Below are 13,604 nucleotides of genomic sequence, written 5' to 3'. Positions count from 1 at the left end.
TGTGGCAATTTAACACACTTCACTCAACATGTATGCGACAAACGAACACTCATTGCTTTCACTGTGACTCAATAATGTTCCCATGACATCAAAGTCCCTCAAAAAGCCCTTTTTATAGTTTTATGCATAACATGACAGTCAAAAGTACGTCCGAGACCTTGTTTGTAGTCTTATGCGGCTTGTCTATTGTATGCAGCAGCTGATGAAATGCACAATCTTGGAAAATGAAATCTGAATTTGGTGTCATTGTGACATAGTTACAACAATCATCATTCCAATATCCTCCCACACCACTCGAATTTGTGTGACGCAGTATAGAGGACCAACACTGGCAAAATTAAAAATAAAGAAAATAATTACAAAAACAATGTAATTGGAAATAAATAAATAAATTCATATTTAATTGCATTTATTTAATTACTTTTGCATTTATTCTCAAATTTATTTTGCTTTTAATCCTTTTTTATCATTGTATTTTTATCTTGCTGAATATTTTTTTTGTTTTCATTTCAATATATTTTTGTCAATTTTTCAATTATAAATGTTATGTTAATTTTTTGTTTTTATGATCAATCGTTTATTTGATGATTTTGGCAGTTTAGTATTTATTTCCACATTTATGTTGCTATTTATTTTTATTTTTAAATCTTGTTCTGTTTATTAAATGAATACCATTTTTACTTTTATTTTGCAGAATCGATTTTTATTTTTGATTACATCTTTTTTAAAAATATATTTTTTTTTTCACTTATTTATTCTTTTGATTTTTCCAGTTTTGGTCTTGCAATGCAGAAGGAAATGTTATTCAAATAAGGTTGAATATTTTCTCTAATAAAAAGCTTGCCTGAGGGCAAGTGGATTTTGTTGAATTTGTTGGGAATGTTCTTGTTTTCTGAAAAGCAATATCTTGCTGTTACTTGTGTTGCTGTAGCTGTACATCGTAAACACCTCGAGTTTTTTTATTTTGTTTTGCTTTGTTTTTTTTTCATTGTGTGGATGGCGTGAGAGGCGGTCCCTCCAAGGCCACGCCCATCTACCTTTATAACACAGCCCTTTACGACCACATAGTTTGTCTCCTGTCAAGGGTCATTTTTTTGTGCAGTATTTCCTTCTAAAGCTGCAATGCAATTGCAAAGGCGGTTCGTGGGCTCGCTCGTCTTCACCGTAATCGTCAGCGGGCTGCTCCTTCCCCACGGAAACGGAAACTTCACGTGCCAGGTGAGCGGGTGCTGAAAAGCAGTAAATATATGTGCAAATGTCCAGTTAGTACATAGATAAGCATATAACGTGAGTTTAAGGTTCATTTGAAATGTCCCTTATTACTAACAGGGATGGCGCCAGGATATTTTATCTCCTGGGTTGTAGTTTGGGGTCTGAGAAAATATATATTATTAATATTAATTTAAAAAAAAAAAGGATTCTGCAATCAAAAGTTCCCCTCTGCCTCGTTTTTCCATGCCATGAATTGTGTAAGCATTTCTTATCAAATATGAGATGACACACCGAGACATTTTAGGTGCACCAATCTTCGTCATGTGTCTGATATTCCTAACAATTGTCTCTTCTAACTCCAACTCTTCTTCTATCTTCAAACTCCACTGTAGCGGGCCCATGAAAATGGTGAGTCAAGTCAAATCTTGACTACTTGTCTTCACGTTGCTGTCATGACGCTGAATGTTGATTTGTGGGCAGTTTACGAGGCAGACGGCTGCCCCATCAAGATCGTTCGCCATCCATCAAACAGCAAATGTGTCTCCGTCCAGGTTTGGATTCAACATGGAGGTGTGCATGGAACAATTGAAAATGCTGAATTGCTTTTGCACACAGTTTTGGATATTCAACAACGTTAAGCTTTTTCTAAGTCAAGCAATTTATATTTGGTCCAACGCTACCCTCTTTGCACATTTGTACATTTGGTGTGTGGAATGCTTTGATTTTTTTATTCATTTTTAAAATCCCACTCTTAATTTCTATAATATGCCATAAAAAAAAAAAGTCCTATCTCAACGTTATTTTTTTTTATATAATCGTAGGTCTACTAATAATATTCCATGGGTCGCGCCTCGCTGCTTACTTTCTGCGACGGATACCCAAAGGACACAATCACCCGATCACTAATTTGCTGAATCAATTACTACCGCATTTAACAAATGCAGTGCGCTTACTTTCGCACTTGAGGAAATACTAGAATCATTTGCATTTTGCTGCTGAGGAAATTGGGGTTAGGCATGCAAAGTGTGGTCACATGCATGCTTCAAAATCCGCGTGCGTCGAATTGAGTTAGTCGCATTCTATTAGTTCACCACCAGATGGCAGAAGATGTACACATTGTCCCTTTAATGGTCGATTCGAGTGTAGGAACTGGTCAAACAATTAAAAGTACCTCGTGACACAAAAGATTAACATTCGCCTATATGTTTTTTGGGGGGGAAAAAAATTAATAACTTGAACCAATTATTTAATTATTAATTTGAATGGAATAAAATGTGTACTTCCTGTTCCTGTGTGTGCGATTGTATTTACATAAGACCGCTTCTAGCTTTGTTTTGTTTTTGCTATCAGATGAAATGAAATTAAATGTGAGCTCGTTCCAGACTTGAGTCGAGCTCCCACAATTGAAATTGCATCCTCGAGAAAAGAGATCATCAGGCCCGTCATCACATATAAGAGAAAAAAGAAAAAGGTTTGGCCTCTTACACCCCAATTTTTCATCATTATCATCATCACCACCACCGCCATCTGTTTTATGTGTGTAGTGGCACGCCAAGAAGAACAGAAGTGAAATCCAAGTGTGGTGTCCCGACAACTCTGACCTGCGTGGGCCATATAGCAACGACACTTTAACCTCAGTAATATTCTTCCTCCATTTTCCCGACACGCAGTACTCTGCTAATACTCACAAGGTGCCCCTTTTCTTCCAGTGGGAGCTGCTTTGCGACTGTGTGGAGGCCAAGCTACGGCTTCCCGTCACTGTATCCTACCACGCCGCGTCGATACGCTGCAGTGTCAACTACACTCTACCGGGTAGGTGAGCGTGTGTGTTCTTCTATACTCGTGTGAGGCAAGCGAAGCAGTGGAACAATGAACTATGATTACAATATTAACAATGTGTACATTAAGCTCAACAACCTGATGTGTGGGAAGCTTGTGAAACTTTCAACTGCAGTGGTGGACAGAAAAAAGTTTTTTTCCAATGTCGACTAACTTCTTGTGTGTACTGAATTTGAATAATGGCGAGTTCTGTGCGGCAACATTTTCTTGTCAACAGTTTCACAGAAACAAAAAAATCTATGAAGGTGAAACGCCAACTTCCTCGTTGAAGGGGATTATTTACTTTGCTTGGTCAGTGAATGATTGAGGAAATGTGTGGAAGCTTGATGATGGAAAAAAAAACAATTGCCATAGTGTTTCTTTCAGGCACGTCATGCGTTTGGACCTTTGTTTTTGTCTTTCCTGAATCGGTCCGATCATTTGTGTGACTTTAGATCCTGTGCCCAGCTTCTTTTTGTCTGTACATCATGCATCCAAATCCATCAACATCACTGTGGAGTCGGAGAATAAAGTCAACACGAGGTGGTGCTACAAGCAGAGTGCTCACAATTGCGTCCAAGGCTCGAATTTAATCATCGTAAGAGTCACCAGCACGAGCCCAAATCTTTGAGCACCGAAACGTGAACATTTTCTCTTTTCATTTTTAGATTGATCCAGCTCAGTCTCGCTCTGCACTTCTCAAGATCCCGTACATGCTTCCGTGCCTCTGCATACAAGTATGTTCCACTCCAATTGATTCTACGTTAGAATTCTAAGGTGTTTGTTTGCTAAACTCAAAATGCAACGAAAATTATGACAAGTGAAATAACGATGATGCTCTCTCTCAAATGGACCGTAGTGAATGTGAAATGTGGGCATGTGATTCTGTCTTGTGTAAATGCCAGAGCTTAATCTGAACTTCTGCCATCTGGTGGACGGAAGAACGATTGCAACTTCACCAATTTTATCTGGCCCATCTGTCATTTCTCCAGCTTTATTGATCCAAGGCATGTGTATTTGATGTATGTTGGAGAAAATGGTATAATTGAAACAATCATTTGTTTTTCGGTACAAAACAACAAAATATTTAAACATGTAAAAAATAAATTATTAAAAAAAATACATTTCATTGAAACACTGATTATGCAAGTTCCATTTGGACCAAATTAATTTGATAAAATTAGTTACTTTGAATTTAATATAGGTGCTAATGTATAAAATCAAGTAGTGCAGTCGATATTAATGTTTTAAGCCGATTTTGTAATTTTGGAGTGTAATAATTGTCATAGCATTTGAATTTTGATCAATTACACAGCCTTGCTTTGTGCTTCACTTGTATGTATGAAAAGTTGGATTGATTAAGAGAGTGAATTGTGCCCTCTAGTGGCAAAGCATTGAATTGCTCTACCTGTCACTATACGTAGCAGCCTGATTAGAAGTCAGTGTCAGTGCTCTAAGCTCCCCTCTTTTTGTGTTGACAGGTTTTTTACACCCACGCAGACGCCCCACGCAAAACGGTGTGCCCTCTACAACACATCCCTCTGCCAGGTGAGTACACTTGACAACGGGGGGCCGGGAGTGTTAATAATATAAGCATGCATCATGCATGTGTGCCAGCAGATGCGGAAAATGTGTGGCTGTCCTCCGAGATCACACCGTACGAGTCCACTTTGACTTGGCGCTCCGTGTGTCCCGCCCAAGCCTTCCCCGTATTTGCTTCCCTCTGCTGGAAGCATCACGAACACATCTGCACCCCCTTGCCCAACTCCACCCTTGACGTGCAGGAAGACGGCACAAACCTGGTACTTGGCACAAATCTTTGCAATCATTCTTTCCTTCCTCATCTGTTTATTCATGAAAGCTGACGTGTCCCCTTCCAGATATTTAACATCTCAGCTGTGGACAAACACCCGCAGATGTGCGTGAAGGTGAGATTGCAAGAGAAGAGTGCGAAGAAATCAGCAAGTAGAATTGTGCCCTACCACACTCAAGTTGAATAACAAAACGAACTTGGCGATGTTGCTCGTTGATGATATGAAACAAAAGCAAAATGGAAATAATGTTTCATGTTATGCTGATGTTTCTTCAATCATTTTGTGGTTGCAGTTTTCCCTGCAAGGCAGCCACAACATCTCTTGCCCCTTCCAGGCTGGTGAGTTAACTCAAGACAATGATCCCAGTCAGGAGGTGTGACGTGCACCCTCTGTGTTGCAGATATGCCATCTTGGCATGTTTCTCTGGAAGCTGGACTGCGTACGCTGTCTGTGTTCGTCAAGTCTTCCGCAGCGGCCACCTTCTCGGCTCAAATGTGCGTGCTGAGCCAGAGGGAATGCACATCCCGAGGGCCCGTCTGCGCAGTGGCGGTGGTGAGTCTCTGAGTATGTCATGTGAACCGCTCCCGTCAGCCTCCCAATTCTTCCAAAACTTCTAAAAACTGCTCTGACGTGCTCCACCTTTCCTTTAACACGCTAAACTAAAACGATTCGTCAATGAAGGTGAGCTATGTGAGCATCCCCGAGACGTTGACTTGTGTGGGCTGTTTCTCAGGAAGCAGCGTCTGAGAGCAAAGTAAGCATGCCTCTCCACTGGGCTGCGGGGAGCGCGTGTGTGCAGGTAACTTTCCAGCAGTGCCCATTGTTTCGTTTGGTGTCTTATGGGTTGAACTTGCGCAGGTGTGGCAGTCATTCCCCGCCCAAACTGGACGAAGAATTCTGTGTCCACACGGTGAGTATGCGCGACATTGTAATTCCAGATTGTTTTGGTTCTGAGTTCTCTTTTCTTCTGCAGAAACTCGTGACAGATGGGGGGCGCTAGCGGCAGCAGCTTTGATTCTTCTCACCGTGCTTGCATTTTTAGCCATTTTTCTCCACTCTCTCAAGAAAAAGGCAGCTATAGGTCAGTTGCATAATTCCATTCTTTTTTGAAACGCTTTTATTTTGAGGTCATTGAACAGTCTGAGATGATAATGCACTTGTAATCTCCGCTCTCTTTTTCCCCGACGTGTAGCTTGGCTGTTCATCCAGAAGCCAGTGTTGCTGGTGTGCTCGTCAGAGAGGTCGTCGCACGTTTCGGCCGTGTGCGCCTTGGCTTCCCTGCTTCGGGGGGATCTAAGCGCCACGGTCCATGTGGCCCTGTGCGCCGCAAGCTCGCAGATGCGGGCGGAAGCTGGCGCCGAGACCAGCGTGGCCGACTTGGGCCCGCTGCCATGGCTGTACGGGCAGTGGGAGGCTGTGCAGGAGGCGCAAGGAAAAGTCTTAATAATCTGGAGTCCCGAGGCCAAAAGGACGTACGGCAAATGGAGGCAGCGTACGCGTGGCGGCAAAGACGAGGCTGGCGACAATTCCCAACACGATGCCGGACGACCGGGAATGCTTGAGGAAGGTGGGGCCGGAACGTGCGAGGACAAAGAACGGCTGATGGAGGACCAACGCTCAGTCGTCATCGAACCTGTGTTTGCGGCTGCTCTAGCCTGTCTGGAGGGCGCCCTGCACCGGCGCAAAGAAGGAGGCGTGGCCTTGGTCTACTTTCGTGGCCTGTGCCGCAGCAGGGACATCCCTGAAGCCTTTCGAGACATCCCTCGCTACTGCATGCCGCGGGACTTGGGAGGGCTCATTGGGGAGCTCGAAGGCCCCAGGGCAACTAATAAGACCTTTTGGGGGCGTTGTTGGGGTAGACTGCTTTCAAAGGGGACGTCAGTGTGGCTGGCGATGCAGTTGGCCCGCCGGCTGCAGACGCTGCTGCCTAATGTGCGAAGGACAAAAGGCCCAAGGTGATGAGTCTCATCAGTCAGGAAAAAAAAACTGGATACAATGCGGGGAAGATCTTGCTGGCACTCGAAAAGGAAATGAAGCGAGAGCACAACAGACGGCGGAGAAGCATCAAAAAATCCGTCCTTGTGTGACTTCTACATTCTGTAGTGAGGCAGCAGAATTCTCAATTACAGCGGCCCAAGCTTGAATTTACAATGACCTGTTGTGAATAGAAATGCCATAGCGGCATCAAACACGCGGCTTAGCTCCATAGACTAAGCTCAGAAAGTGTCTAAAGATGCCTGTGGAAATGCACATCAAGCGTTTGGAAAGTCACAGCGTTTTTGGAATGCTGTTCAGTTATTCAGAGTGCCACAAAGGGGCTGCCCGGAGCACGCTTCGTTGTTGAAGAGCGTCAGGCAGGACAAGATGGAAGCTGTACAAGCAAGATGTGAGGGTTAGGGGATGACGAAGAATTTGGCAATAACTCGTTCATAAATTCAAAGAAGGTGAGCCCACTCTGCTCCTCGGAACACTAGCACTGTTTAATTTAGGTCATTCATTTGCTCTTCTGTCAGGATAATATTCATTTTGTTTTAATACGTTCATATTTGATCTACATTCGTTATTTGCTTGTGTTCATTGTTGGACACCCTCTCTCATTTGATTCTTTCAAATGTAACGGTGGCTAGTCTGAAGTTGTGCTTTTGAAGGTTTGCTCTCATGTCCATAAAAATTAAAAATTAAGTTCTGCAATTTATTATCACTAATACGTAGAACAAAACAAAGATTATGAAATGGGCAGTTATTGGCATGTATTTTATTGGGGTAAAATACATAAAAAATCTCCACTTATCGATATCAGTATGCACATTAAAATAATGCGGAAACTGTGTCATATTGAATCACACTGTTATCTTCCGTCATTTACAGATCATTTCAAAAACATATAATAAAGTTTGGCACAGAAAAGCAACACTGCAGGGACTTGGGAGTCGGTGAGGGTGGGTGGGAGTCTCACATACTCGTTTGGTGCGGGTAGGCGGACTTTTTATAGGAACGCCCCTGGTTCTGACGGATTAATCTTGTTTTATTCATGATTTTTTTTTATAGCAACAACTTTAGGTGTACTATGTGGGGGTACAATTCCAAACACAATAAAAGTGTGTTTGTGTTTTGTTTTTCACGGTAAATACAAGGTTGAGTGTTACGTCATCAATATTTCCATGACTGTGATTGGTCAATAGACCAACTTTGGGCTTGGGGCGGGGCTTCATCCCTGACACAAATCACCTCGACAGCAGCCCTTGCCACTTGTCGTTTCTGGGAGATTCCAGACGTCTAATCGTACATTTCATCCTAGATTTTCTCTCCAATGGCTGCATAGCGAGCGCATTTCACCTGGGTTCATCCCAAAATATGAATTTGTGCCTTTTGCGTGTGCAACACGAACGGACGTCACGTCGACTAGGACGAGGAGGCGCTCAGACTTCCATTCGAGGTAACAACCGCTGCGGCTAACAGCTAGCCACGTTTTACTGCTTCAAATATGCAGCGACCAATTTAGTGCGTTTGGTGGGCTCAAGCCAAAAAAAATAAATAAAAAATACACAGAAGCACCAGAGTTTTTTTTTTTTTTTCGCGTTAGCTAAGTGGTAAATGCTGACTTGAGTTTAGCTAAGCTTTGAGCTTCGGTGCTGATGCTGTGCTGACTCACGCGAGAAGCAAAGAAAGCTGTTGTGTACATTTCAGATGATGCTGATGACAGAATTGAGGTTGATGACAATAATTACCTGAACTAAGACCCCTTGGAGGGGCAGTTACCCAAAGTTAATCAAGCCTTTTGAAATCACAAACCTGCTTGATAATACATATAATCATTGCACTATTTACTTGCATATGGCTGAAGTGACCTTCTTGAATCTTGGAACTGAGTCGTAGGTGAACATCAGTGAACATTTTTACGCAATTTTCAAATTGCAAAGGCAGCGGTTTCGGGGGAAAACCATCAGATTTGGGCATTTTGATATAAATATAAAATATTCATGTATTGTATATTCTGTACATGGTCTACTGTGCTGACTTTCTTTTTGTTGTGTGTGGTTTATGTGTGTGAATTGTCTTGGAAGCATCATGCGGTGGGCCTGGCCACTCCTGCCTGCTCTGATGCTTCTGTCGGAACTGTCGCTCGTCATGGTCCGCACGGCGCCGTGTCAGACCTGCCAGAAACTGGCGGAGAGTTTCATCAAGGTACAGCGGTTGTATTTACGCACGTCTTCACCTTCAACATGAACGGCGTTCCTCCTTTCTAGGGCTTAGAGAGAACAGCCAACAAGAACTTTGGCGGAGGTAACACGGCCTGGGAAGAAGACAAGTTGGCCAAGTATGCAAGCAGGTCAGTCACTGGCAGCTGCAGTCGCATCTGCACAAAATCCAATTAGGGTTTGAAATTAGTTAGTTAGTTATTGAAGAAGTGAGAAATTATTGCCGACTTATTTGTATTTTAGATAACAGCCTGTTGCAAAATGAAGATTTTGCTGAGTGGCAAAATAGAGCACATTTGTTGTTATCGTTATGGACAAAACACAAAATGAAAATATACCAAACCGTGGCCCAAAAACAGAGGCTTGTAGTGTACCACAGGTCATCTGTTCCATCCGGGCTCTTTTAATGAAATGTATTAAATAAGTTTGTTGCCGTTGCAGCGAGACTCGACTCCTGGAGATTGTGGAGAGTGCGTGTGACAAGTCTGACTTTGAGTGCAATCGCCTGCTAGAGCAAATTGAGGACCAGGTGGAGACGTGGTGGTTCCACAGGTAATAACAGAAAAGTGGTCGCCGTGTTTTTGAGGATCTGAAAGTGATTTGAGTATCGTCACGAGTTATTCAACTGCTAAGTCACGGCAGCAATCTATGTGAATGCTCGATGGATTAGTGGTGATGGCTCCTTGAAGCTTCATGAGCCAGTTGAATTTTGTGACTTCTCTAGATGGCACTGAAAGTACATTGGCACCATTTCTGAAGCCCCTTTATTAACACCAACAGTGCCATCTAGAGTGGTCAAAAAATACAACACCTGGTTCATGAGGCAAATTTGAAGCTTCATGTTCTCATTACTATGGATAAATGCCATTTGACATGTTTTATGTGTATGGCGTAGGCAGCGGGAGGCGCCCGACCTGTCAGAGTGGTTGTGCATCGACCAGTTGAGACTCTGTTGTCCTCGTGGACACTTTGGACCCGACTGCAAAGGTCACTGACAGCTGACCCCTTTGCTTGCATCAAACGGTGACACGTGAGCACTAACACGCATGCGCTGTTCCAATACAGAGTGTCCGTCGGGTCCTGGTGGCGTATGTGGCGGTTTGGGCCGCTGCGAGGGCGAGGGCACTCGCATGGGGGATGGCGAATGCGTGTGCGATCCCGGATACGCAGGCCCGCTCTGTCACGACTGTGCCGATGGCTACTACGTGGACAAAAGCGCCAACACGACGGCTAAAGCCTGTGCAGGTACCTGACTCAAGCCAGGCAATTTTGTGGAACTATCTAAGTCTACATCTGAAGCAGACTCAGCATGTTGTGTCCTCTGCAGCCTGCTTCCATTCGTGTAAGAAATGCTCGGGGCCGCAGGACTACAAATGCCTGGACTGCAAAGCAGGCTGGATGCTTCACGACAACAAGTGTGTGGGTGAGTGGGCTCGCTCGGGTCACGTGGCGAGACCTTTATCCGGATGCGTGTTATCCGACCGCTCTCGTGTGTCTGTTTAGACATCGACGAGTGCGGCACGGAGCTCTCCCGTTGTCCTTCCAACACTTACTGTCACAACACGGACGGTTCTTACGACTGCAGAGGTAAGCTGATCTGACCACTATGCAGCAGACAAAATCCAGTTCCGACAAATTTTTGGGGGGGGAGGGGGCTGTAGATGATAAGATATCCACTGATAGCTTTGTGTCTTTCTTAGCGTGAATGTTGATGGCTTTTCAGGCTGTGACCAGGCGTGCGTGGGCTGCATGGGCAGCGGTCCCGCCCGCTGTAAGAAATGTGCGCGAGGGTACAAGCTGAAAGGAGCCAAGTGTCTCGGTGAGACTTTCGTTTGCTTGCTCGACAGATGACGTCGAAGATTTGCACCAATATTCTAATGAGTGGATCAATCCATTTTTGAAACAATTGTTAGTTGCAGTCTTGCATGAAAGTACGACTTTCTTATTTGATACCATTTTGTGCCCTCTCAGGATGTTACAGAAAGAGGGGTCCGTACTTTTGGGAGTAAATTGAGACAAAATCATTATTGTATGTCATATAAATATTTGTTCTCATTGTTATTGTGTAGATATAATTTTCCAATGAGACTTTTGTTTGCTTTGGGTCTTTAAAATGGGTGTGGCTTCCTGCGACAGATGTTGATGAATGCAGCGAAGGTGCCATGGCGTGCCCCGGTCTCAACGAGGCTTGCATCAACGAGGTGGGATCCTTCCACTGCGACTGCGCCGACGGCTTCATCAGGAGAGACAGCATCTGCGTGGAGAATAAAGCTCCCGGTACGTCAATACGCAAACGCGCGCCGGTCGGTAGCCGTCCGCCGAGTTGACCTGAGTTTGCGGTTCGCGGGCGTCCCCTCAGTCGGCCCGGAGAAGGGCCTCTTTGACGACATGACGGACGACGAGGTTCTGGTTCTGCAGCAGATGTTCTTCGGCGTGGTCATCTGCGCCCTGGCCACGCTGGCCGCGAAAGGCGACATGGTTTTTACGGCCATTTTCATCGGGGGCGTGGCCGCCATGGCCGGCTACTGGCTGACGGAGAAGGGCGACTACATGTTGGACGGATTCCTCAAGGACCGCTAGGCAAGTCAGCGGAGGCCGCAATCGCTTCCGTGCTCGTGTTGGCTTGCCGAGTCGCCCGAAAGGCCTTCGCTGCGTTTTGTTTGCATCGGTACCACGATGCAGGAAAGCAAAGGCATGATGGAAGACAAGATGACGCTCACGCTGCACTCGTTTGAAAGGTAGTGAACTGAATTCCCCCCTACCTGGACTTTATTGGGTTTGAGGGTTATGCAAACCACCACGACTGATTGTTCACATGCAAAGTGGCTGCTGTCTGTTTTCTTTTCCTCTCTCACAATTAGAACCTCATCACTATCAGGTACACGCTTGTTCTTGATGCAAGCAGGAATGTTTTTGACCTTTTTAGAAATGATGCATGGCACTGAAGTGAATCATATCAAATGTATTTATTTATTTATTTATTCAATTATTTATTGTCTTTAGCATGGAAGACTTACAGATGCAGGATGGCATCGTTGCTGCGAAAGAAAGAAAAACAATGTGGTTAGGTCGCGCTGCAGTTGTGAGGATGCAAGCCATTTTCGTTGTCTTTAATTTATTTGTAAAGTTTGCCACCCCAGATGTGACATGGGGAGGACAATTTCCAAATTGTGGCCGCATTATAGATTGAAACGTGACACAAAACACTTGTTTGTGTACACAAGGTGGGGATAACAAGCGCACAAAATACAAATAAATAATATGGGCATTGTTGGAAAGTTAGGTAGACAAATGGAGTTCACCTTCTTGCAAAAGGTTAAGGTCAATGAAGATGACAATGACACAGTCGGTAGCCAAGGCGTGCTCCACTTTCCTCCTTTCCAGAAAGAGTTATCTAGTCTAAAACCATACGTGTCGCTATGGGCTTGGATTATTAATCAGTCATCAAATGCAAAATAAATCATTTTTTAAAAACGTCATATCTGGGGTGCCGTACTGAAGCGATCGCTATATTTCCAACACACTTTTACTTGTTGACATTGCTTCTGTGTAAACTCCTCAGTCGATTTTCACACGTGCACCCGTCTATCCGACACAACTTGTTATTCAAGTGTGATCAAATGCAGGTTTGCTTTGCTCCACCAAATGTCTAGATCCTTCATGTCTCAGATTGACATTTTCCTTTTCAATAAACACAACAGAGGAAAAGCTTTGGCTTTGTTGACTTTTGTTGGATGAGTAATGGCAATGGCAGGAGGGAAGATGTGGAATTTTGGGAGCAAAATGCTGCCATTTAGGGGGAGTCCGGAGCTCAGGAGCAACTTCCTGTTTTAGGGTGAGGTTCTGTTGGTCAGCTATCGGAGGAATTGAATTGGCGATGGGTCAATTGACATGTTAAGTTAGAATTTGAAGGGTTTCATTTTAACAATAGTTTTACTTTGGTGTCCTTATTTTACCCGGCGCTGTATGTAAATCTTGAGTTGGTCGTGTTCATGTCAATGTCAATTGACCCATCGCCAAGATGGGTCAATTGACATGTTAAGTTAGAATTTGAAGGGTTTCATTTTAACAATAGTTTTACTTTGGTGTCCTTATTTTACCCGGCGCTGTATGTAAATCTTGAGTTGGTCGTGTTCATGGCGAGTGGTGGATCTATTTAAGCGTTCCGGTCCAGTTGATGGGGTTGAGGCGGAGCATGTACTTCTCCCTCAGGATGTCCCGGGAGCGTGCCAGTGCGCTGTCTTGCCACTTCTGCTCCATCAGCTTTACAAACAACAGCACACGCAGACAGGTAAAAGCTCACTGTGAGCCCGCCGGCGGCCGCGTCTTTTGTGACTATCGGTCGGCCTCACCTTCTTGTTATCATCTCTGTAGGCCGCCATGGCCTTGCGGTGTTGCAGCCGTTGCTGGAGTTCAGTCGACCGGGCAAGGCGGTCCACCTCACGCAGATCCTCTCCTTCCTTCGCCCTGCCGGACAACCGCAGACTCAGTGGGATGCGTTTCTCCTCCATTTGCCTCTTGAGATGCTCACGTAAGTCCCTCCTGCAATCAGGGGCCATGT

The 13,604-nt window shown here is 44.5% G+C and overlaps 2 protein-coding genes across 3 annotated transcripts; both read left to right on the top strand.

Annotated features, from left to right (window-relative positions):
• The first annotated feature begins 1,043 nt into the window (after positions 1-1,043).
• Positions 1,044-6,857, top strand: LOC119138517 (interleukin-17 receptor E). Its single transcript, XM_037278643.1, has 17 exons — positions 1,044-1,218; positions 1,605-1,620; positions 1,693-1,782; positions 2,595-2,683; positions 2,757-2,849; positions 2,922-3,024; positions 3,486-3,628; positions 3,699-3,767; positions 4,512-4,578; positions 4,651-4,832; positions 4,911-4,958; positions 5,137-5,182; positions 5,245-5,396; positions 5,578-5,643; positions 5,703-5,754; positions 5,818-5,925; positions 6,037-6,857. Exons 1-17 carry the CDS (start codon positions 1,123-1,125, stop codon positions 6,801-6,803), a joined length of 2,187 nt encoding a protein of 728 aa, XP_037134538.1. The 5' UTR covers positions 1,044-1,122; the 3' UTR covers positions 6,804-6,857.
• A 1,167-nt stretch (positions 6,858-8,024) lies between these two features.
• On the top strand, positions 8,025-12,754 carry LOC119138522 (protein disulfide isomerase Creld1). Of its 2 annotated transcripts, XM_037278666.1 has the most exons (12): positions 8,025-8,280; positions 8,689-8,779; positions 8,909-9,029; positions 9,092-9,174; positions 9,485-9,595; positions 9,939-10,030; positions 10,109-10,288; positions 10,371-10,466; positions 10,547-10,630; positions 10,767-10,862; positions 11,180-11,320; positions 11,403-12,754. In XM_037278666.1, exons 3-12 carry the CDS (start codon positions 8,913-8,915, stop codon positions 11,621-11,623), a joined length of 1,221 nt encoding a protein of 406 aa, XP_037134561.1. In that variant the 5' UTR covers positions 8,025-8,280; positions 8,689-8,779; positions 8,909-8,912; the 3' UTR covers positions 11,624-12,754. The 2 variants fall into 2 exon arrangements, with proteins under 2 accessions (XP_037134561.1, XP_037134551.1); XM_037278656.1 differs by lacking the exon at positions 8,689-8,779 and having other exon boundaries at positions 8,026-8,280.
• Positions 12,755-13,604: the final 850 nt, after the last annotated feature.

This window comes from Syngnathus acus, chromosome 2 (assembly GCF_901709675.1).
Source record: "Syngnathus acus chromosome 2, fSynAcu1.2, whole genome shotgun sequence".
Taxonomy (NCBI): domain Eukaryota; kingdom Metazoa; phylum Chordata; class Actinopteri; order Syngnathiformes; family Syngnathidae; genus Syngnathus; species Syngnathus acus.
The sequence above is the reverse complement of the archived record's forward strand: the minus strand, read 5'-3'. Positions and strand labels throughout refer to the sequence as shown.

What these genes read in the sequence shown, in the direction of transcription:
- LOC119138522 (XM_037278666.1), top strand. Translation starts at nt 8,913, where the DNA reads ATGCGGTGGGCCTGGCCACTCCTGCCTGCTCTGATGCTTCTGTCGGAA. An exon ending in TTGGCCAAGTATGCAAGCAG is followed by an intron (nt 9,175 to 9,484) that starts GTCAGTCACTGG and finishes TTGCCGTTGCAG; the next exon opens with CGAGACTCGACTCCTGGAGA. An exon ending in GAAAGGAGCCAAGTGTCTCG is followed by an intron (nt 10,863 to 11,179) that starts GTGAGACTTTCG and finishes TTCCTGCGACAG; the next exon opens with ATGTTGATGAATGCAGCGAA.
- LOC119138517 (XM_037278643.1), top strand. Translation starts at nt 1,123, where the DNA reads ATGCAATTGCAAAGGCGGTTCGTGGGCTCGCTCGTCTTCACCGTAATC. An exon ending in CCGTCTGCGCAGTGGCGGTG is followed by an intron (nt 5,397 to 5,577) that starts GTGAGTCTCTGA and finishes GCTGTTTCTCAG; the next exon opens with GAAGCAGCGTCTGAGAGCAA. An exon ending in CGGGGAGCGCGTGTGTGCAG is followed by an intron (nt 5,644 to 5,702) that starts GTAACTTTCCAG and finishes GAACTTGCGCAG; the next exon opens with GTGTGGCAGTCATTCCCCGC.